Source organism: Bos javanicus, chromosome 16, assembly GCF_032452875.1.
Source record: "Bos javanicus breed banteng chromosome 16, ARS-OSU_banteng_1.0, whole genome shotgun sequence".
NCBI classification, from domain to species: domain Eukaryota; kingdom Metazoa; phylum Chordata; class Mammalia; order Artiodactyla; family Bovidae; genus Bos; species Bos javanicus.
In genome coordinates, this window is record NC_083883.1 from 35,816,704 (window position 1) to 35,840,295 (window position 23,592).

Consider the following 23,592-nt stretch of genomic DNA (forward strand, 5'->3'; position numbering starts at 1 on the left):
GCTAACTTTCCATGAGTACAAAACATTCTGCATGCAGCATCTATGTCCCTTTGAAGGATCGAGAGCATGCTGAAAGGAAGGCCCGAGGTCCTCACGTCCTTGCTAACTGTCAGGTGGGGCTACCCCAACCTTTCAGAGGCCTCTTTTCAGTCCTACTACTTGGGCCCCTACATCTCAGCACCAGCAATGGTGCTTCACATCCTTCACATTTAGAATCTTCTTCCGCCTTCTTCTTCCCTTTTTAAGGACTCCTGTGATTACATTGGGTCCACCCAGATAATCCAGGACAATCTATTTTAAGGTAACTAATTAGTCATTGTAATTGCATCTGCAAAGTCCCTTCACAGTCAGTCAGTCAGTTCATTCGCTATCGTGTCTGACTGTTTGTTACCCCATGAATCGCAGCACGCCAGGCCTCCCTGTCCATCACCAACTCCTGGAGTTCACTCAGACTCACGTCCATTGAGTCAGTGATGCCATCCAGCCATCTCATCCTCTGTCGTCCCCTTCTCCTCCTGCCCCCAATCACTCCCAGCATCAGAGTCTTTTCCAATGAGTCAACTCTTCACATGAGGTGGCCAAAGTACTGGAGTTTCAGCTTTAGCATCATTCCTTCCAAAGAATACCCAAGACTGATCTCCTTTAGAATGGACTGGTTGGATCTCCTTGCAGTCCAAGTCCCTTCACAGCAGTACCTAAATTACTCTGATGTTTTATTGGATGACCACAGGACAAGAATCTTGGGATGGGTGGCTGGCATGGGGGACATCTTTAGCATTCTGCCTATCACATCCTCCTTTTATAAATGCAATTCAATACAATAAGCTATTTGTGCAAAATACAATACAAATACCGATATTAGCAGGCTATTTAACTTCAGATAGTCGTGTGAGATAATTTTCAGATAATAATGTGAAATGACAATAGGAATGAATATTTGCGTTAATATCCTCTTTGCAGGTTCTAAACTGTCCACTGGGCACCTTTGCTGCTTGCCCGGTCAGTACATTAGCCATGCAATCTGTCATATATGTGGTTTACAGTCACATCTATGATAGGTGCCATCCTATAGGACATCTGCTCTTATGAAAATGATACATTTTGCTATTTTTAAGCTTAGTGATACAATATTGCAATACTTACCATAAGCAATTTCCAAAGAATACTAAAAACATCAAATTACTAACATTTATTGAGAAAAAATTTGAGATATTATACAACATAAAGGCCTTTCAAAGAGACCCCTCTTTAGCTGTCTTTATCTGTTATTACACTTTGAAAGAAAAGGTTTACAAAAAATGTTTTTAAAGAACAAAAAACATCTACTTTCTTGTGATGGGCTGTAGCCTCAAGAATCTCAAAATTTCTCTTTCAATGGTTTAAATTTCAGTCTAGTAACCAGTGGGACATTTTAGAGAATTTTATGACTATTGATGATATTTTACAGTGTTAATTTTCATTTTAACTATGTTATTTAAAGGGCTTGCTACATGCATTAAGTGATCCATCTTTTTTAACTATACTTTTTTTTTATTCCCTGATTACCTAAGGAACACATGTTCAATGTAGAATATTTGGAGAAAATAAAAAGCAGATAAAGAAAAATAAAAACCAGTATGCAACTCATTTTTAAACCTATCCTGGAGCATTCTTTTCTCATTTTTGAAGTTAGCAAATAGTTTCAGGTTTACAGTATTTTTGTTGCTTAGTCACTAAGTCATGTCCAACTCTTTTGTGATCCCATGGGGCAGGAGGAGAAGGGGACGACAGAAGATGAGATGGCTGGATGCCATCACCGACGCAATGGACATGAGTTTGAGTGAACTCTGGGAGTTGGTGATGGACAGGGAGGCCTGGCATGCTGGGATTCATGGGGTCACAAAGAGTCGGACATGACTGAGTGACTGAACTGAACTGAATATACAAAATGCATGAAGGCAGTTTTAAATGTGCAATGAACTTTGAGAACCTGGCTATGATAAATTGGATTTTTTGAAAATGTAAAAAAAGAACTAATTTTATTAGATTGTCACAGCTGTCATATCAGCATGCATTTTTTAGAAAAAACATCAAATTGGTGAATTTTTATGTAGCCATTTTTAATATTGAATAAAGAAAAAAAGCAACATTTTGGCATATTATGCTTCATTATTTCAAGAAATGTTAAAACATAGTTGCAATGCAAAAAAAAAGGGGGGGGCCAAAAGTTTGTCCTCTGTATGGAGAAGGTGCCATGACTGATGAAACATGTCAAAAGTGGTTTGCGAAGTTTCATGCTGGAGGTTTCATACTAGACAGTACTCTGTGGTCAGGTAGAGTGGTTGATGACAATCCAATCCAGACACTCACTGAGAACATCAAAGTTTACCACCCAGGAGATAGCCACTATAGTCAAAGCATCCAAATCAAGCCTTGAAAGTCACTTGCACCAGCCTGGCTATGTTAATCACTTTGATGTTTGGGTTAACATTAACATAAGTTAAATGAACAAAACCTTCTTGACTATACTTCCGCATGAAATTCTCTACTGAAGTGTGATGAAAACTTTCCATGTTTTGAAAAAAAAAATTATGACAGGCAATGAAAAGTGGGTACTGTATAATAATACGGAATATAAAAGATCATGGGGCAAGCGAAATGACACCACCACACCAAAGGCCGGTCTTCATCCAAAGAAGGTGATGTAGTGTACATGGTGAGACTGGAAGGAACTCCTCTATTATGAGCTTCTTCCAGAAAACCAAAGGATTAATTCCAACAAGTACCACCTACTATTAGACCAACTGAAAGCGGCACTCAATGGAAAGTGTCAGGAATTAGTCAACAGAAAGTGCATAATCTTCCATCAGGATAATACAAGACCTCATGTTTCTTTGATGACCAGGCAAAAACTGTTACAGCTTGGCTGGGTAGTTCTGATTCATCCACCATATTTTTCAGACACTGCACCTTCAGAAGTCTTCACAAAATTCTCTTAATGGAAAAAGTTTCAATTTTCCTGAAGACTGAAAAAGGCACCGGGAACAGTTCTTTGCTCAAAAAGGTGAGAAGTTTTGGGAAGACAGAATTATGAAGTTGCCTGAAAAATTGCTGAAGGCAGTGGAACAAAGCACTGAAGACATTGTTCAATAAGGTTCTTGGTGAAAAATGAAAAATGTGTCTTTTATTTTTATTTAAAAAGCCAAAGGAGCTTTTTGGCCCACCCAATATATCCAGTGATCATTTTTGGATGTGAGAGTTGGACCATAAAGAAAGCTGAGCACCAGTCAATCCTAAAGAAAATCAGTCCTGAATATTCATTGGAAGGACTGATGCTGAAGCTCTAATGTTTTGGTCACCTGATGCAATGAACTGACTCCTCAGAAAAGACCCTGATGCTGGGACAGATTGAAGGCAGGAGGAGAAGGGGATCACAGAAGATGAGATGGTTCGATGGCATCACTGATTCGATGAACATGAGTTTGAGTTGTTAGGTTAGATAAAAGGAAATCCTGCTGTTTGCAATAACATGCTGGACCTTGAGAGTATTATGCTAAGTGAAATAAGTCAGATACTAAGAATCAGGGTATGTGATCAGCTTGTGCTCACAATAAAAATCAGCTTGTGCTCAAATTCCCTGATTAGCTGATGGTTGGAATCTCCATTTTCAGTTTTCTGGTTCTAACTAGTCTGGGGGCTACATGCCAGGGGCATACTGATGCAGTGAACTTCTGGTTAAAGTTGCAGTCAACCTGGTGGGTGTTTTAATATCTGCAAAAGTTAGGTACTTGCTTCATACTTAGGGTTATGTCTTTAAAACAGAATCTGGGGTCTTTAGGATAGATCTGTTATGTTTAACTCTTTTAAGCTATAGCCATAACTGCTCGAGTTATAGGTACTCTCCTGCCTGACTCTCCTGTCTTTGTTTCTGCATTCTGTACTTCCCAAACTTTAACTGCTAGGGCCTGTCCTTCACTCTACACGGAGAGCCTAGGGAGTCATGGTATATTTCTATAGCTGCTTTTCCCAATCAACAACAAGCAGGGACACAGAGCAGTTTGTATTGTCCCAGACCTACTGGGAAGGTCCTGCAGGCTTTTTCTTGGTTTCAGTTTGGGAATTTTGTGTTCCTTAAAGGCTTAATAGAAATACTTTTTTGTTTGCAATTTTTCCCCCAAAATTAATTCATGAATTTATTTGTTTGACTTTGAGGATCTGAGCTATCATTTACTATTGGTTTCTGATTTTATCAAATTGGAATCAATTGAAATATTACTTTTAGCTTTCCACATAGTCAATTTTGTGATGGCCCTATATATAATTGAGAAGATGTATCTCTTCTAAATCTTTGATTCAAAATTCTATATACACATATTTACTAGCTCCTTAAATGTGATAGTCAAATCCATTAAATCCTTGCTATTTCTTTTTCTACTATATCTACTGATTTTTCAGAGACAGCCAAATAATTTAAGAGATCATTTTGATTACTCTGTATGCAGTGTGCAATTTTTTCAATTCTAAGTTACCTCAAATCCTTTTAGATTTATAAACATATCTATAGAATGCAGTCTTCTGTGAGTTTTAAATGAGGAGTGAAGAATTTCCCCTCTCTTTTTCCATAGTTCACAGATTATTTTGCAATCAAATATGCTTCTTCACATATGTTCTTCCAATAACACCAGAACGATATCTAAGGAGTCAATACCAGACTGATAAGAAAATGACTTGGCAAATGTAAGAGCTGGTCAACCTCATTCTTCTCTTAAAAATATGGATATACTGAAATTTATATACATTGACACTACTGAAAAAGAATATCTCATTTAGAATGTAATGAAAACCTTACTCTGTCTGCCTTACTCACTTAATTATGGGCAGTGCCTTGCCTTTAATGGGTATAGGCATCGAAACCACGGCACACTGTGGTTAACCCCTATGGGGTTAACACTTATTTTTTGCTGAACAAGGGAAAATAATACCAGATTTTCATATTATAAACAAGAAAAGTGGATACCTCACACCAGTCTATAGATGCATCTGGGTTGTTGCAGAGCTTCCTATAAAAGCATTTCACATCTTGACTCCTCACTTCTGGACCAAAGAGTTCCTGTACCATCTTGTAAAACTTGTCATAATCAACTGCATCTGCATTGTAACAAAGCACAAGAACATTGTCAGAAAATTCAAAGGACTATACTGCATTTTTAGTTGCTTTTTCTATTTTCTAATTTATTTCCTGGTGGTGATGGTTTAGTTGCTAAGTCATATCTGACTCTTTGTGATCCCATGGGTTGTAGCCCACCAGGCTCCTCTGTCCATGGGGATTCTTCAGTCAAGAATACTGGACTGGGTTGCCATGCCCTCCTCCAGGGGATCTTCCCAACTCAAGGATTGAACCCATGTCTCCTTCACTAGCAGGTGGATTCTTTACCACTGAGCCACCTGGGAAGCCCAATCTATGTCCTTATTTCAACCTATAACAACTTCTAAAGTTTAAAGATCTTTCCATGGGAACATAACTAAGCTCTTGGCTAGAATATTATGTAGTCAGAAAGAAATAATTTACTTTGGTGTTTAGTATCTCCCCAATAGATTTTATTTCAATTATTTTAGAAGTCTTGTTCAGGAATACAAAGGTAAGAAAGTGAATTACTTCTTTCATATTAGGAAGAAGTTTTACTAACAGGAGTATTTCCTCAAACTAATATTGGGTAGACAATAAAAGTGAGTAAAGAGCATGTCTTCTTTTGTTTTGTTTTGTTTTGTTTTTTTCTCACCAAAATTATATTATTTCTTCCATTATGTTGTTAGTTCATCTCAGCATATTTTTACATATTATGTAAAGTGAGGGTGTTTCATTTTGGATTCTCTAAGAAGCAGACCCAAGACAGATGCAGAATTGCAAGAAATTTACTGGGGGTGGGGAGAACTCCTGTGAAAGAAAGAAGAATGGGAACAGGAGTATGTGATGAGAGAGTTCAGCTCATAATAATGTTCTGATACATGTTAAAGGAAAGAGAGGTGAATTCATTCAACACATGAAAGACAGGTCTCCATACCACCTTTCAGTGGAACTCCCACAGATCCTGAGCCCTCACTTGCCCCTTACTCCTCTTAGGTCTCAGCAAAGAGGTTGTTATTGGAAGTGGTCTGGTAACAACCTACCTGCAGGTTCCTTGGTTCCCAGAATTCTCCTGCCCCTACACGCTTGTAATGCATTATTTTTCACAGTTTATCCCAATCCTTTACATGCAGAACCTATTCAGTAATGTTCTTCGTATCTACTGTCATTATTTGTGTAACTTCCCTCTTTCTCTTTACCATTTGCAGTTGTTTTGTAATTGTTGAAAGGCTCCAATCTGTTTTTCACTATCTCTTCTAAAATCTCTCTCCTTGAAATAATTTTTACTAATGTCAAATTTCCTAAAGTCTTGGATAACATCTGACTTTTCCTGAATTTTTATCACTAACTTGCCACGTGCTGCTGCTGCTGCTAAGTCGCTTCAGTCATGTCCGACTCTGTGCGATCCCATAGATGGAAGCCAACCAGGCTCCCTGATCCCTGGGATTCTCCAGGCAAGAGTACTGGAGTGGGTGCTAGACAAAGTAAAAAAAAAAAAAATCTGGACTCTAGCTGTATGCAGGTCAGGAAGCAACAGTTAGAACTGGACATGGAACAACAGACTGGTTCCAAATAGGAAAAGGAGTACGTCAAGGCTGTATATTGTCACCCTGCTTATTTAACTTATATGCAGAGTACATCATGAGAAACACTGGGCTGGAAGAAGTACAAGCTGGAATCAAGATTGCCGGGAGAAATATCAACAACCTCAGATATGCCGATGACACCACGCTTATGGCAGAAAGTGAAGAGGAACTCAAAAGCCTCTTGATGAAAGTGAAAGAGGAGAGTTAAAATGTTGGCTTAAAGCTCAACATTCAGAAAACGAAGATCATGGCATCCGATCCCATCACTTCATGGGAAATAGATTGGGAAACAGTGGAAACGGTGGCCGACTTTCTTTTTTGGGGCTCCAAAATCACTGCAGATGGTGATTGCAGCCATGAAATTAAGAGATGCTTACTCCTTGGAAGGAAAGTTATACCAACCTAGAGAGCATATTAAAAAGCAGAGACATTACTTTGTCAACAAAGGTCCATCTAGTCAAGGCTATGGTTTTTCCTGTGGTCATGTACAGATGTGAGAGTTGGACTGTGAAGAAAGCTGAGTGCCGAAGAATTGATGCTTTTAAACTGTTGTGTCGGAGAAGACTCTTGAGAGTCCCTTGGACTGCAAGGAGATCCAACCAGTTCATCCTAAAGGAGATCAGTCCTGGGTGTTCATTGGTAGGACTGATGTTGAAGCTGAAACTCCAATACTTTGGACATTTGATGCAAAGAGCTGACTCATTTGAAAAGACTCTGATGCTGAGAAAGATTGAGGGCAGGAGGAGAAGGGGACGACAGAGGATGAGATGGTTGGATGGCATCACCGACTCAATGGACATGGGTTTCGGTGGATTCCGGGAGTTGGTGATGGACAGGGAGGCCTGGCGTGCTGTGGTTCATGGGGTCGCAAAGAGTTGGACATGATTGAGCGACTGAATTGAACTGAACTAAGCTTTGATAATTATTGATTTTTTGTGAGCCATACTAGTAACTTAATATTTCTGACTTTCTAGTTTCCCATGTTTTAAATGGACATAATTACAATCACTATGAAGAACAGTTGTTGACTATTTGACACTGTAAACACACATGTACACAAACCACACCATTGACTGAATGTTGATTTTGACAAATTTCGTGATTCACTGGGGCGTAGCTATTGAGTTACCGGACAACAAGGAGCTAGACACAAATATACATTAAGCAACTTATGTGTCAGAGCTGAGCTAGACAGTGGTCATAGAATGGAAAACTAGGTAGGCAAGACCCCTTCTTCTGGTAGTTTATATTCTAATGGGATAAACAGAAAACCAAGTGAATAAGATATTTATGGGCTATGACAGGGAAAACTAATTATTAGAGATGGACATTGGATTAGTGGTTATCTGCATAACAGGGCATGAGAGAACATTCTGGAATGGTAGAGATATTCTCTGTCTTGATCTAGTTGATACCTACAGGTATGTTTACATATGTCCAAATGTATTGAGTTATACACTTAAGAACAGTGTGCTTTCTGTGCTTTACTGTGAGTAGGTCATATCTTAGTAACAATGTGAGAATTGCTGAGAGTAAGATAAATGCTCAGAAGGGAATCAATAGGGAGATGTGATATTAACAGAATTATCTTGTGCTGGTGAGTGAGTGTGGACCCGAGAGAATCCCTTTCTAAGGACAGGTAAAAAGCAACAAAGCTGAGACCTGATAAGCAAAAGGAGTCAGACATATGCTAAAGCTAGAGAAGAGCATTTTAGGTAGAGGCTGACAAACACAAAGATGCTAAGGCAGGAAAGAGCTTGGTGCGTTCTGAAAAAGTCAGTGATATGAAGCATAGTGAAGACTGGGGAAAGTTATCATGAGGTGAGATCAGAGAGGAAGGAGGGCCAAGTTAGAGTTAGAAGTTTGTATTTTATTCTAAGCATGGTGGTGAGCTATCACCAGAGGGTTTGAAAGACCCTGGTTGCTATAAGGAGACAAGGATGAAAACTATAAAGTTAGTGAGGGGTTTGAGTATTTAATTCAGGTTTCAGATGTGGAGGCTTAGGTCAAGATGATACATTTATGCCTCTTTTCTCTGTGAGTATGCTCAGTTGCTCAATCTTGTCTAACTCTTTGCCACCCCATGAACTGTAGCCTGCCAGGCTCCTCTGTCCATGGGATTTCCCAGGCAAGCATACTGGAGTGAGTTGCCATTTCCTCCTCCAGGGGATCTTCCTGACCCAAGGATTGAACTCACATCTCCTGCATTGGCAGGTGGATTCTTTACCACTTAGCCACCTGGGAAGCCCACCTATTTTGTCCACTTAATTATTAATAACAACCCCTTTCATTCTTGAAAGTGTCCTCAGCTGAATGATAAGTGGTATAGGCACTGATGGTAAATAATCTGCCTGCAATCCAGGAGACCTGGATTCAATTCCTGGGTAGGAAAGATCCCTGGAGAAGGAAATGACAACCCACTCCAGTATTCTTGCCTGGAGAATTCAATGGACAGAGAAGCCTGGGGGGCTACAGTCCATGGGATCGCAGAGAGTCGGACATGACTGAGCAACTCATACACACATACACACACAGGCACCAAAGAGAGATCAGTGAGATGGTGAGATATGGCTGGAAGTAGAATTGCAAAGACTTGCAACAGCTTGTAAGTTTGGGGGACAGAATTTGTGAGTGAAGGACAGGCTGGATTCTAGAGTAATGGTTATTATTGGGAGAGTTTGCCCTACCTATTTGGCAATATCTGCAGACATTTTTGATTGTTACAATGAGAAATAAAGATGCTACTGACATCTGGTGGGTAGAAACCAGAGATGCCACTAAATATTCTACAGTGCACAAGATAGCCCACCCCCACTCCTGGCCTCACACACATACCCATAGAATACACATACAGACAGAAGAAAGAATTATCAAGCCCCAAATGTCAACAGTATCAAGGTTGAGAAACCTTGCTCTAGAATGACACTCAGGTTTCTGATTTCAAAACTGAACAGATATTGGTTCTATTTACCAAAACAGGGGAAAACGAGTAAGAGTCATATTTCTTGAGAAAAATAAACCATTCAATCTTGGTAATATTAAGTTTGAAATTCATATGAGAGATCCAAATTGCTTAGCTGTTTTAAATTCATACCAACTATTAAAGATAGATGTCTCATTCTAAATGCCACTGGATAAGGAATGTAAGATTTTTCTTTCCTCAGATGATTTTAAGTCTATTGGGTAATTAACAATAAGATTTAAGAGCAATATTGCACAGATGAACTCCTACAATATACTTGATATAGTTTTTGAGGTAAACAACGGTGCCATTAAGAAATATTCTCTGTAGTTCTCAGCTTCTTGCCAATCTTGCCTATGGTGAGAGGCAGATCCGATTTGGGGCTCCCCAAGTGGCTCACTGGTAAAGAATCCACCTGCCAGGGAGGAGACACAGGTTCAATCTCTAGGGTTGGGAAGATCACCTGGAGAAGGAAATGATAACCCACTCCAGTATTCTTGCCTTGGAATTCCAATGGACAGAGGGGCCTGGTGGGCTACAGTCCATGGTATCTCAAAAGAGTCAGACACAACTAAACAACTAAACAACAACAACAAAAATGAATGTATGCCAGTATTAGCAGTCTGATCAAAATTCAGATACATTTCTCCCTTCTCAATCTTTTAGTTTAGTCCACTAGTACATTACACATTAGTTATAGTATAATTTACTATAAAATGTATATATATATATGTCTATAATATATATGTGTTCTCTCTATATAAACATAAATATATGTATATGTGTGTGTATATAAACATATATACTGCTGCTGCTGCTAAGTCACGTCAGTCGTGTCCGACTCTGTGCGACCCCATAGACGGCAGCCCACCAGGCTCCCCCATCCCTGGGATTCTCCAGGCAAGAACACTGGAGTTGGTTGCCATTTCCTTCTCCAATGCACAAAAGTGAAAAGTGAAAGTGAAGTCGCTCAGTCGTGTCCGATTCAGCAATCCCATGGACTGCAGCCTACCAGGATTCTCCGTCCATGGAAGTTTCCAGGCAAAAGTACTGAAGTGGGTCGCCAGTGCCTTCTCCAAACATATATACTAGAGAAAGAAATTTTCACTGTGGCTTTGTAATTGCAAGCTTGTAGATTTAAGCAAGGTTTATTTGTTTAGCACACATTTAAGGAGTGCTTCCTGGCTTCAGACTCTGGGCTAACCCTAAGGTTACCAAGTCTTCAAAGCACTCACAGTTCAATGCTGGAAAGAAAAGGCAGGAATACACACATGTATATCAATTTCAACAAGTTAAGATTAGCAGTAAATTCCTTAAGATGGCAATCAGTTCAGTTCAGTCGCTCAGTCATGTCTGACTCTTTGCAACCCCATGAACCACAGCACGCCAGGCTTCCCTGTCCATCACCAACTCCCGGAGTTCACTCAAACTTACATCCATTGAGTCGGTGACGCCATCCAGCCATCTCATCCTCTGCCTTCCCCTTTTCCTCCTGCCCCCAATCCCTCCCAGCATCAGGGTCTTTTCCAATGAATCAACTCTTCGCATGAGGTGCCTAAAGTACTGGAGTTTCAGCTTTAGCATCATTCCTTGCAAAGAATACCCAGGACTGATCTCCTTTAGAATGGACTGGTTGGATCTCCTTGCAGTCCATAGGACTCTCAAGAGTCTTCTCCAACACCACAGTTCAAAAGCAGAGATGGCAATAAAGTGCATCAAAATTTCTAAGGATGGCTTTGCTCAGGAGAAGTTTGGAAGCTTTTGTAAAGAAGTGATGTTTGATTTCGATCTTGAAAAATGAGGAAGTATTCATAGACCCTCAAAAAGGGAGGAAATGTATACCACTTTGCAGGGATAACGCGTGCAAAATCAGAGTCATTAACAGTATGCCAGGTTTGGAAATGCTGAGAAGTTAATGTTAGGACAGAAGGTGCAGGCCGGGCAATTCCAAGGAGCTACAACTGAAGTAGGTTAGGGGATGATGCCAGGTTAACGTATATGGATTTTAAGGGTGCTCTAATAAACTAGGAATGTGGAAATTCTAAACAGATTTTTAATGGAAAATCTCCCAGCAGAACTATACAGAAAGGAATCACTCTTGGCAAGAAAACCATTATATAAAGAAGCTGTTATAATAACCCAAGAGTGAGATGCTGTGAAAGAAACAGTCAACATTTATACCAAGACACCTGGCTTAGGAGACTAGTTAGTTCATGTCTATGCTGTAAGACTGAGAGACAATGGGGGCAAAGCTCAAGAAAAAAAGAGGCAAAGAAAGAATGAGAAGAGGAAAAAATAAGAGGAGAGTGGTGTTAATGAGTGACACAGAAGATAATTTCTAGAAGCAGTAGCAGCTAACTGTTTATGCAGTGAAATGGTCAACTAAGCTGGAAAATATAAACAAGTTGTTGAATTTGGAAGGCATATTAGGTGATCGAATACCTTGGTAAGAGGATTTTTCAGCAAAGTGATGAAGGAAGCCATACTTGATTGAAAACGAAGTGGTGACACTATGGGGAAATTTAGCAGAGAAGCAAAGGAAAAACATACAAGCTTTAGAGAAAGTCAAGGTAAGGACTGTCATAATTTCAGTTTTAGAGGACAAAACCAGTGGAAAAGGAGGATTTTGCAGTTGTTGCAGCAAGGTAGCAACAGCTCTGGAGGGGAGGAGGCATGGCAGAGAGGACAGGTATTGCTTCAGGTTAATTTGGAAGTGGAAGAAAGAGAGTTTGAGAGAATTCCTATCTTTTGGCTTTGCTTTCACTTATGATGTTGGAAGCTTGACTGAGAGGAGGTGAGATCCCATTGAGGACTCAAAAAAATGCAAGGGTTTGGAAAATCAGTTACAGAAAGAGTTAAAACAAACTGACAAGGGGACTAGGGAAACATGAAAGCTTATTGAGTAGTTTAGAAACCCCAGCCAAGTTCTCAGTCATTTAACAAAAGCATATCTATTAATAAAAGATCTGAGTCAGCTCTAACACTTAGGAATTGAGTGACTTGAACAGATGATTTTTACGTATCTCTCATTTGTTAACAAATAAAATGGAGCTAATAGCAATAAGGAGCCTGGCAGACTAGAGTCCAGTTCAGTTCATTACTCAGTCATGTCTAACCCTTTGCGACCCCATGAACTGCACCATGCCAGGCTTCCCTGTCCGTCATCAACTCCCGGAGTTTACTCGAACTCATATCCATCGAGTTGGTGATGTCACTCAACCATCTCATCCTCTGTCATCCCCTTCTCCTCCTGCCTTCAATCTTTCTCAGCATCAGGGGCTTTTCTAATAAGTCAGTTCTTTGCATCAAGTGGCCAAAGTATAGGAGCTTCAGCTTCAGCATCAGTCCTTCCAATGAAAATTCAGAACTGATTTCCTTTAGGATTGGCTAGTTTGGTCTCCTTGCTGTCTAAGGGACTTTCAAGAGTCTTCTCTAACACCACAGTTCGAAAGCATCAATTCTTCGGCACTCAGCTTTCTTCAATGGTCCAACTCTCACATCCATACATGACTACTGGAAAAAACAGCTTTGACTAGACATCCATGGGGTCACAAAAGAGTTGGACATGATTTAGCAACTCAACAACAAAAAAAATAGCAATGACAGTAATATTTGCCTTTTAGAATTGTCATGAGAAGTAATTAAATTTTATTTATTAAAATGATTTGTAAATTCTTAAATACTATCAACTACAAATTGGCAGTTGCCAAGGGCATTTGCCATCTGCCTTTGCTGGGATTGAATCTGTGCTGCTGTAGCAGCTGACCTTTGACACTCTGAAGGGAGTTCAGGGTGGAGAGCAGGGGTTCCTAGGTGGCACTAGTGGTAAAGAACCCACTTCCCAATGCAGGAGTTGTAAGACACTTGGGTTTGATCCTTGGATCGGGAAGATCTCCTGGAGGAGGGCATGGCAACCCACTCTAGTGTTCTTGCCTGGAGAATCCCATAAACAGAGGAATCTGGTGGGCCGCAAAGAGTAGGATAGGACTGAAGTGACTTAGCATGCAGGCACAAGCTCCAGGAAAACTGGTGGAACAGGTCTTTAGATAGTTGGATTATTTTCAGGAACTGATCCCATCCCTTGCAATCTCCTCCTATCTACAAAAGTCCTAAATCCCTTTATGGTGACATCAGCGCCTTGTGACTAGCAGAAAATCTTTTGTAAGATAAGTGCTTGATTGCATGAACTCCCATTTCTCCAAAATCTCATATATTGACCTTCCCCCACTACCTCTTGGAGCAGTCTCTCAGAGGTATCTGAGGTGCTGTCTCCCAGACTGTAGTCCCCATTTTGCCCCCAATTAAATTTAACTCGCAGCTCTCAGGTTGTGCATGTTTTTTAAGTCAGTAAGACTATTCAAATAATACTGGTTTGGGTTTGAACACCCAAAGTCAACATTTTCGCTTATTTATGACTATGTTGTTGTCATTGTTGTTGAGTCACTCAGTCATGTCCTTCTCTTTGCAACCCCAGGGACTGTAGCCCAGCAGGCTCCTCTATCCATAGGATTTCCCAGGCAAAAATACTGGAGTGAGTTGCCATTTCCTACTCCAGCCTGGCATATTAAAAGGCTGGCCATGCTGACCCTCTAGCAGTTATGTGGGCCCCATTACTTCCCTTACAACAGCAGGATTTGTTCTGTTAGAATTTTACTCTACCGTTAAGCCTTGCTCTTCACTGCTATCCTCAATGATCTGAAGCTACACACTACACCACTCCCCTTCAACCTTGACCATGGAGCTATACGTTCAGTTCTGTGTTGGTATCTGATTCTAGTAATCCTGGCAGATCACTGCTCATCACTATCTCCTTACCTTGGCATGCTTGAAATTATTCCAGCCTAGAGACTGGTAGGCTGCAGTCCATGGGGTCGCTAAGAGTCAGACACGACTGAGTGACTTCACTTTAACTTTTCACTTTAATGCATTGGAGAAGGAAATAGCAACCCACTCCAGTGTTCTTGCCTGGAGAATCCCAGGGACAGGGGAGCCTGGTGGGCTGCCGTCTATGGGGTCGCACAGAGTCGGACACGACTGAAGCAACTTAGCAGCAGCAGCAGCAGAGACATGAGGAGAGGCCCAGCGAGTGAACCGTGGTGAGGCAGGAAACTTTGCCTTACTTATAAAATTCTTTATGATCTTGTATACCCTTAAGTAAAGTGATGGCAGGTAGTTCATGTGGCTTACTAATGATCACTATGCACTAGTTACTCAAGTGGTAAAGAATCCTCCTGCAATACAGGAAACCTGGGTTTGATCCCTGGTTATGGAAGGTCTCCTGGAGAATGGAATGGCTACCCACACCAGTATTCTTTCCTGGAGAATTCCATGGACAGAGGAGCCTGATGGTCTGCAGTCCATGGGGTCACAAAGAATTGGACACAACTGAAAGCTCAACATTCAGAAAAATAAGATCATGGCATCTGGTCCCATCACTTCATGGCAAATAGATGCGGAAACAGTGGCTGACTTTATTTGTGGGGGCTCCAAAATCACTGCAGATGGTGACTGCAGCCATGAAATTAAAACATGCTTACTCCTTGGAAGGAAAGCTATGACCAACCTAGATAGCATATTCAAAAGCAGAGACATTACTTTGCCAACAAAGGTCCATCTAGTCAAGGCTATGGTTTTTCCTGTGGTCATGTATGGATGTGAGATTTGGACTGTGAAGAAGGCTGAGCGCTGAAGAATTGATGCTTTTGAACTGTGGTGTTGGAGAAGACTCTTGAGAGTCCCTTGGACTGCGAGGAGATCTAACCAGTCCATTCTAAAGGAGATCAGCCCTGGGTGTTCATTGGAAGGACTGATGCTGAGGCTGAAACTCCAGTACTTTGGCCACCTCATGCAAAGAGTTGATTCATTGGAAAAGACCCTAATGCTGGGAGGGACTGGGGGCAGGAGGAGAAGGAGACGACAGAGGATGAGATGGCTGGATGGCATCACTGACTCGATGGACATGAGTTTGGGTAAACTCCAGGAGTTGGTGATGGACAGGGAGGCCTGGCGTGCTGCGATTCATGGGGTCACAAAGAGTCGGACATGACTGAGCAACTGAACTGAACTGAACTGAAGATTCAGAGAAATGAAAAGAGCTTCCTCAAGTCCACTTAGCTATTCAAGGACAGAGTCAGATGAGGAACTGTACACCACCCTCCCATTCAATGTCTTTGCTATTCAGCTATGTTGCCTCTCCCTGTTACAAGAAGTAATTAAATTATTTATTAAAGTAATTTGTAAATTATTAAATTCTATTATCTTTCTGTTTGATAGTATTCCCAGTTCTAATCAACAGAGCCAACTAGACTGCCCCATGTTCACTGATCTTACCTTCTTTTGGGGCAAACACGCCGGCTCTTTCATCTCTTTTCTGGGCTGCTACGTGTTCAACCAATCTTTCAAACCCTCTCAAGGCTGTCCTGAAACTGCTAACCTGCAGTGCAGTGTTGATATGTTTTTCCTCCCTGATATCCATAAGGACATAGGGAATCTTTTATTTTGTCCAGAAATAACAGTGTAAATTTGCCAACTGGGAAAACCTTCCAGTTGTTGCAATGCCTCCCTGCTGCCTCAGTTTTTGCCCTAGGTCTCATTCCTTTGATCTTAACATCCCATACTGTGGGTAGGAGTATAGCAGGGAAAACACTGACTTAGGTCTAATGCATTTCATATAGGCAAACACTTCAGTAAAACTCCTGACCTCATAATGTTACCAGTGTCCTTCATATGGTCCTTATTGCATCATAATACCTTTGTAACATCCTCCTTCCTTCATAAAGAGGAAATTGAGATTTCTTTCTCCACAAATTTGTGTCTATGCATGTGTGGGTGTGTGTATATACTCCCTAAGAGGAAAGAAGAATGGATAAAGGCCAAGTTTGGAAACTGGGCATTACCTTCTCCCCCCATATCTCTTTTCACCTCATTTTGCCTTCCTCAGGATATGCCCTGGAGAGTAAATTCACATTCACTCTTGCAGCCATATTTGATTGGATACCTGAACTTCTAAAGATGAAAATGTATTTCAGTATCTGACCTTTCTATGACAAATGAAGATGGTCTTTGAGGTCACAGAGAATAAAGATACTTTTTCTTCTTTTATGTATTGTCCTTCAATTAAAATAATAAAGCAAGTCAGTATGAGGAAGAGGTAATTCCTGACTGAGAGGAAAGTTCTTTCAAGGTATCATTAGTTGAATGAGAAGAAGCTATCTCCTTGTCTCCTTTCCTCTAATTGCAAGCTCCAATACTCCAATACTATTGAGGTGCAATTGCTATTTAATCCAGTTTTCCAATATTTAACTCTTTATGGGAAGGAGAGATTGTCTAATATTTTATCCACCATGAGCTAACTTCCTATGCTTTAGGTGAGTTAGATGAAGTCCATCTTTAAAAACATTGGCAAGACCTTGCATTCAGAAGTGAATCAGGTAGCATTGCTGGGTACCTCCAGTTGTAATACTGTCTCCTTAATATTCATCTCTGGCTACTAAAAGGACAAAATAAGACTTTTATGTAGGAAAAAAATCTCCTAATTTCTTTTGTTCCTTCTCTTTTCCCTTTAAAGCTTTCAAAATATAGGTAGTGACACAGGAAGGACCACTTTTCCTACCATTCTCATGCATTCTCATTTTCATTCATTCAGCAGATATTCACTGAACACCTGCTTCACATTAGGTACTATTTTAGGCACTGAGGAAACAACAGTGAACAAAAGAGCTTATTGAGCTTTCAATCTGATGGAGAAGACACACAAAAAAGCAAGTAAGTAATATGGCAAAAGGTGATAAGTACGCTAAAGAAAAAGAGTAAAAGTATGTTGGGTTGGGGGATAAGTCAAAGGACATGGATGAGGGAGCTCAGAAAAGGACTCACTAATAGAAAGACACCTGGACACAAACCAGAGAGAAGGAAGGTAGCAAGCCATGTGGACAAATGGTAGAAAGGTATTCCAAGAAAAGCATGCATAAAGTCCCAATATCAAACTGTGCTTAATATGTCTGAGAAACAACAAAGCAGTCATGTGACTGGGGTGATGTGGTATGGGAAGAGAAGGTGGGGAGATAACATCACAGAGTCAGAGGTGGAGCCAAATCTGTTGTCAGGACAGTCTATACAGTAATCACTAATCTGCTATTGAGTAGAATGCTGATATCTGAGTCACAATTGAAAACGATTGTTTCAACTGCTTGTTAGTCGCTCAATCGTGTCTGACTCTTTGCAACCCCATGAACTGTAGCCCACCGGGCTCCTCTGTCCATGGGATTTCCCAGCCAAGAGTACTGGAGTGGGTTGCCATTTCCTTCTCCATTCAACTGCTTAGTAAAGATAAGTTGAAGGAGAGAAATAGTAGAAGCAGGAAAACCAACTAGGTGGCAATTTCAGTAATCCAAGTAAGAGATGATAGTGGTTTAGATGAAGGTAGGGCTAAGATGTCAGGCTGTATGAAGATAGATATGATAGAATTTGCTGATAGATTAGATGGGAATGTGATAGCAAGAGAAGAATCAAGAATAATTCCAGGGATTCTGGGAGGATAGAATAGTTATTCACTTCTGGGGAGCAAGTCAGTGGGAGAAGGAGATTTTGAGAGGAGAATTAAGAGTTCAATTTGGGATGTGTTAAGTTTGAGATGTCTATTAGATAAACAATTGTGGATATCGAATAGTCAGATGTAAAAATCTAAGGTTTAGGGGAGAGCTTAAAAATCATCAGCACTTGCTCTGCTCTGTATAGTTGCTCAGTCATGTCCAACTCTTTGCAACCCCATGGACTGTAGCCTGTAAGGCTCCTCTGTCCATGGAATTTTCTAGGCAAGAATACTGAAGTGGGCTGGCATTTCCTACTCCAGGCGATCTTCTCAACCCAGGGATTGAACTCACATCTCCTGCTTTGGTAGGTGGATTCTTTACCACTAAACCCCTGGGAAGCCACCATCAGCACTTAGGTGGTATTCAAAGCCATTAGACTAGATGAGATCTCCTTGAAGAAACAAAAAACTGAGGACCAAACCTTGAGCATGCCACTGTTCAGAGGTCAGAGTGATCAGGAAGAACCACTGATGGAAACTGAGTAGGAGTGGCCAGTGAAGTAGGAGTCAAGAGAAAGGAGTATTTCAGAAACCAAGGGAGAAAGTGTTTTGAAAAGGAAGGAGATGTTGGAAAGACTAATAGTTTACTCAGTAAAGAAATTCAGCTATAGGTACAAAGAGAATTGACATTCAGAACTTCAAGGTATGCCAGATTTTCTTTAAAAAAAAAAAAAAAAGTTCAATTACATTCACTAACTTATGTTTCCTAAAACAGGAAATGGTTTAGATATATTTGGCCAGAATTTCCTCAAGGCTTCTTCCTCTTTTCACTGGGGATCAAAGTTTAGACAGGCCTGGGAAAGATTTGCTCCTTGGAGAGAGATTACTTGGCTGAGTAAGGGTCGAAGTTTCCTCTTAGCTGTCATGTGCATGACACAGAAGGCTAAGGATTATCAGTGATCCCGAACAAGAGTGGCAGATAAAACCTGTCATCTTGGAGACTTCCCTGGTGGTCCAGTGGCTAAGACTCGGTGCTCCCAATGCAAGGGGCCCAGGTTCAATTCCTGGCCAGGGAACTAGATCCCACATGCTGTGACTAAAGATCCCACTCCAATGCAGCAAAATTAATAAATTAAAAACAAAAAAAAAACCCAAAGCCTGTTTCCATTGACACTGTCATACTTTGTACAAGATTTGTTTGAAATATAGATTGTAATGAATTAATGCTTCAGTGTGGGAGGATACTAAAATAGACTTCTTTCTGTCTCAGCAGAGGTTCCATGGTACAATAGGGTTGAGGAATTCCCCCATTTTTTTTAAAAAAAGGGCTATACAGCCCATGAAGGATGATGTACAGAGGCACTGAGAAACCAATTCTTCACACGTAGAAGGCAGGTTCATTACAAGGTTGAGGAGACCCTTAATGAACACCTCCAGACAAAATTTTTAGAGTAGTCATGTGACCATAACTTTGGGAGGAGCTCTATTGGAGAAGACTTCCTGAAGGTCTAGGGACCCTAATCAGGGTGTTAGAGGGAGAACTAAGGCTCCAGCTGACAGAGAGGCACTGCCCCTGTCAACAGAGTTGTGGGAAAAATATCTCCAGTGACCTCAGGTCCTCTAGAGACTCCACAGATCACCCCAGGATAGAAAAAGGCAGACTGAAAATTTGCATAAGCAGAGGGCACCAACATCAGATGGCAGCTTTACCAATCAAGGAAGATTTTCCTCAAAATCCCAGAGAGGCCCAGAGCAGCATCAAAGGTGGTGCTTAAGGAAATGGGAGAAGCTGGTTATTGTTCCCTCCACTCCCACTTCCCCATCCCCCAAAAGTTCTCCAGGCTACAGCACACTCTGTTTTGGAGGGTTGACAGATGATTTTTCTATGAGTTTTAATGTGTCAGTATTACAATATTCCAGACTTTATATTACTTGAAAGTGATCAGAAAGGCTTTGAGAACTGATAAAATGTCAACCAAGGGCAGTGAAGAATAGGTGGAAAGAAAATATTTGAAATGAGTAGTACCAAAGAGAATAAAATTACTTTTTGCTTGCACTGTGCTGGACAAAGGAGCCTGGCAGGCTACAGTCCATGGGATCGAAAAACAGTTGAACAGGACTTAGCAACTAAACAACATGCTGAGTCCAGCTCACTCGGTAAATTGGTTACATTTGTATATACTGTACTTTTCCTACTTTGGGGGAGTGAGATGCAGGCATAATTAGCATATGCTTTTTATTGCATTAAAATATACATCACATAAAATTTACCGTTTCAATCATTTTAAATGTACAATTCAGTGACATTAAGTAATTCACAATTCTGTGCAACCATCTCTACTATCCATTTCCAGAACATCTGCATCACCCCAAACTGAGGTTCTGTACCCATTAACCACTAATTCCCCATTTCTTCCTCTCCTCTGGTGACTGCTACTCTACTCTCTGTTACTATGAATTTGTCTATTCTAGGTACCTCTTATAAGTGGAATCTACAATACTTGTCCTTTTGTGTCAGCCTTACTTCACTCAGCCTAAGGTTTTCAAGGTTCATCTATGTTGTAGCATGTATTAGAATTTCATTTATTTATATTACTGAGTAACATTCCATTGTATGTACATACCACATTTTTTTATTCATCTATTAATGGACATTTGCTTTATTTCCACCTTTTGGCTATTGTGAATAATACTGCTATGAAGACTTGTGTACAAATACATGTTCCAGTCCCTGCTTTCAATTCTTTTGGCTATACTTCTAGGAGCAGAATTACTGGATCACTGATAAATGTGTTTAACTTTCTGAGGAGCTGCCAAGCTGTTTCCACAGTGGCTACACCATTTCACATTCTCAGTAGGGGCACAGCAGGGTTAGTATCCTTCACATTCTTTTAATGCTTTTTAGTTTCCTTTTTGTTGCTGTTTTTAGTTTTTGATAATAGCCATCCTAGTAGGTCTGAAGTGGTATTTCATTGTGGTTTTGATTTTAAAGATCCTTTATTTTAAATTTTATTTAAATTTTAATTAGAAGATGCTCCCAGGAAGGAAAACTATGACAAACCTAGACAGCAAATTAAAAAGCAGAGACATCACTTTGTGACAAAGGTCTATGTTGTCAAAGCTATGGTTTTTCCAGGAGTCCTATACAGATGTGAGAATTGGACCATTAAGGAGACTAAATGCAGAACTGATGCTTTCAAACTATGGTGCTGGAGAAAACTCTTGAGAGTCCCTTGGACAGCAAGGAGATCAAACTAGTCAATCCTAAAGGAAATCAACCCTGAATATTCATTGGAAGGACTGATGCTGAAGCTCCAATCCTTTGACCACCTGATGCGAAGAGTCAACTCATTGAAAAAGACACTGATGATGGGAAACACTGAAGGCAAAAGGAGAAGGAGGTGGCAGAGGATGTGAAATGGCTAGACAGCATCACTGACTCAATAGACATGAATTTGAGAAAACTTCAGGAGACAGTGGAGGACAAAGGAGCCTAGCATACTACAGTCCATTTCCTTCCATGGTTGCCATTTCCTTCTCCCTGGATCTTCCCTACCCAGGGATCAAACCTGTGTCTCTTTCATCTTCTGCAATAGGAATCGGATTCTTTACAACTAGTGCCATCTGGGAAACCCCCAGTATAATAGATAACCTTAACAATTCATAGTATTATAAAAAAAAAATCTACCAAAATTCTTAAACATTTACGAAAAGCCTCTTGTTCCTTTTTTCTTTCACTATTATTCCTCTTACATAGGCATTGCCTTGGACTTTAAAGCCAAAGTCATTTTACTAAAATAGCCAAGAAGCTGCGGCCAATCACTGCTCACCTACTTCCCTGCCCTTATTTTGCAATTCTCATTCCACCCAGCCACATTGGTTTCTTTATTTTTCCTCCAATATGTCAAGCATGGACCCACTCCATTACATCTACCCTGTGCCTGTTATACTCAGGGTGGCTATGTGTAACCATGCTGTACAAAATAACAAACTCTTCCCTCCCTCCCAAATACCTTTCATCTGCCTTCAGCTCAGTCACTCAGTTGTGTCTGACTCTTTGTGACCCCATGGACTGCAGCTCGCCAGGCTTCCTTGTCCATCACCAACACTTGGAGCTTACTCAAACTCATGTCCATCGAGTTGGTGATGCCATCCAACAATCTCATCCTCTGTCATCCCCTTCTCCTCCTGCCTTCAATCTTTCCCAGCATCAGGGCCTTTCCCAATGAGTGAGTTCTTCACATCAGGTGGCCAAAGTATTGGAGCTTCAGCTTCAGCATCAGTCCTTCCAATGAATACTCAGGACTTATTTCCTTTAGGAATTAAAGATAATCAGGAATTGTCTGCCTTATTTATCTTTTAAAAAATTTTATGTATTTATTTACTTTTGGCTGTGCTGGGTCTTCACTGCTGCGTGAGCAGGAGCTACTCTGTAGTTGCAGGGCTCGGTAGTTGTGGTTCCCAGGCTCTGAAGCATAGGCTCAGGAGTTGTGGCACACAGTGTTAATTGCTGAGGCATGAGGGATCTTTCCCCACCAGGGATCCAACCCTTGTCTACTGCATTGGCAGGTGGATTCTTCACCACTGAGCTACCAGGAAAGCCCTGCCTTATTTTTCTTAAATCCACATTTCACAACACTACATATGTACTTAGTTGATAATTGTCTGTTCTCCCAACACCACCACAATGTAAAGTTTATGAGCATGGACTCAGCACCAAAGAATGAATGATGCTTTAGGGAAAAATATGAGTCCTTCTTCATTCATTCAACTAATATTTATTGAGACTTTACTGTAGACTAGACAGTAAACATAGTCGACATTAAATATATAGAACTTGTTAAACGGTTGCATAAATCTAAGATACAAAATTATATATATATATATATTTTTTTTAAGAAGTGGTTGGGTTGATCTCACAGGTAAGTCCAGACTGGAAGCCTCAAGAACAAATCAAGATTTTGAGGGCAGCACACTGCCCCTCAGCTATTGCTCAATGCACCATGATGGAGAGCCACCCTGCCCTGACATTTAGACCTTACCTCCAAGACACTTGTAATGGGAGTTCACAGACCCTACTCATTCTCAACCCATCTTTTGAATAGAGGTGGGAGGAGGCACACACCTTGGTGGAGGGCAGGTCCTTTGCCCTTGAGCAGACACTGTGCAGGCCAGCGGTGCTCAGGACAGCTTGCGGGTCTGAATAGTGACTGCATCCTCCTTGGGCCCTTTGTGGCTTGCGTAGAGGCAGTGGCGCAGCCCTGTAATGACTTTTCGGTTCACAGACCTGTGTTTAACTTGCTATCTTTTCACAGTATAAAAGGTCAGAGGAAGTGTTCTGCTTCAGAGATCACCTCTGCACCTGCTAGATGTGATGTGGAGCTGGAAGGTGATCGTAGCAAGGGCCTTA

At 40.8% G+C, this 23,592-nt stretch overlaps 1 protein-coding gene across 1 annotated transcript in view; it reads right to left on the reverse strand.

The window, feature by feature from the left end:
* WDR64 (WD repeat domain 64) overlaps positions 1–16,387 on the reverse strand; it is a 121,110-nt gene extending 104,723 nt beyond the window's left edge. The window contains exons 1-2 of the mRNA XM_061382520.1: positions 15,983–16,387; positions 4,997–5,127 (exon numbers count right to left, since the gene is read on the reverse strand). Coding sequence (XP_061238504.1) covers positions 4,997–5,127; positions 15,983–16,127 — 276 coding nt within the window. The 5' untranslated portion in view covers positions 16,128–16,387. The remainder of the gene's footprint in view (positions 1–4,996; positions 5,128–15,982) is intronic.
* Positions 16,388–23,592: the final 7,205 nt, after the last annotated feature.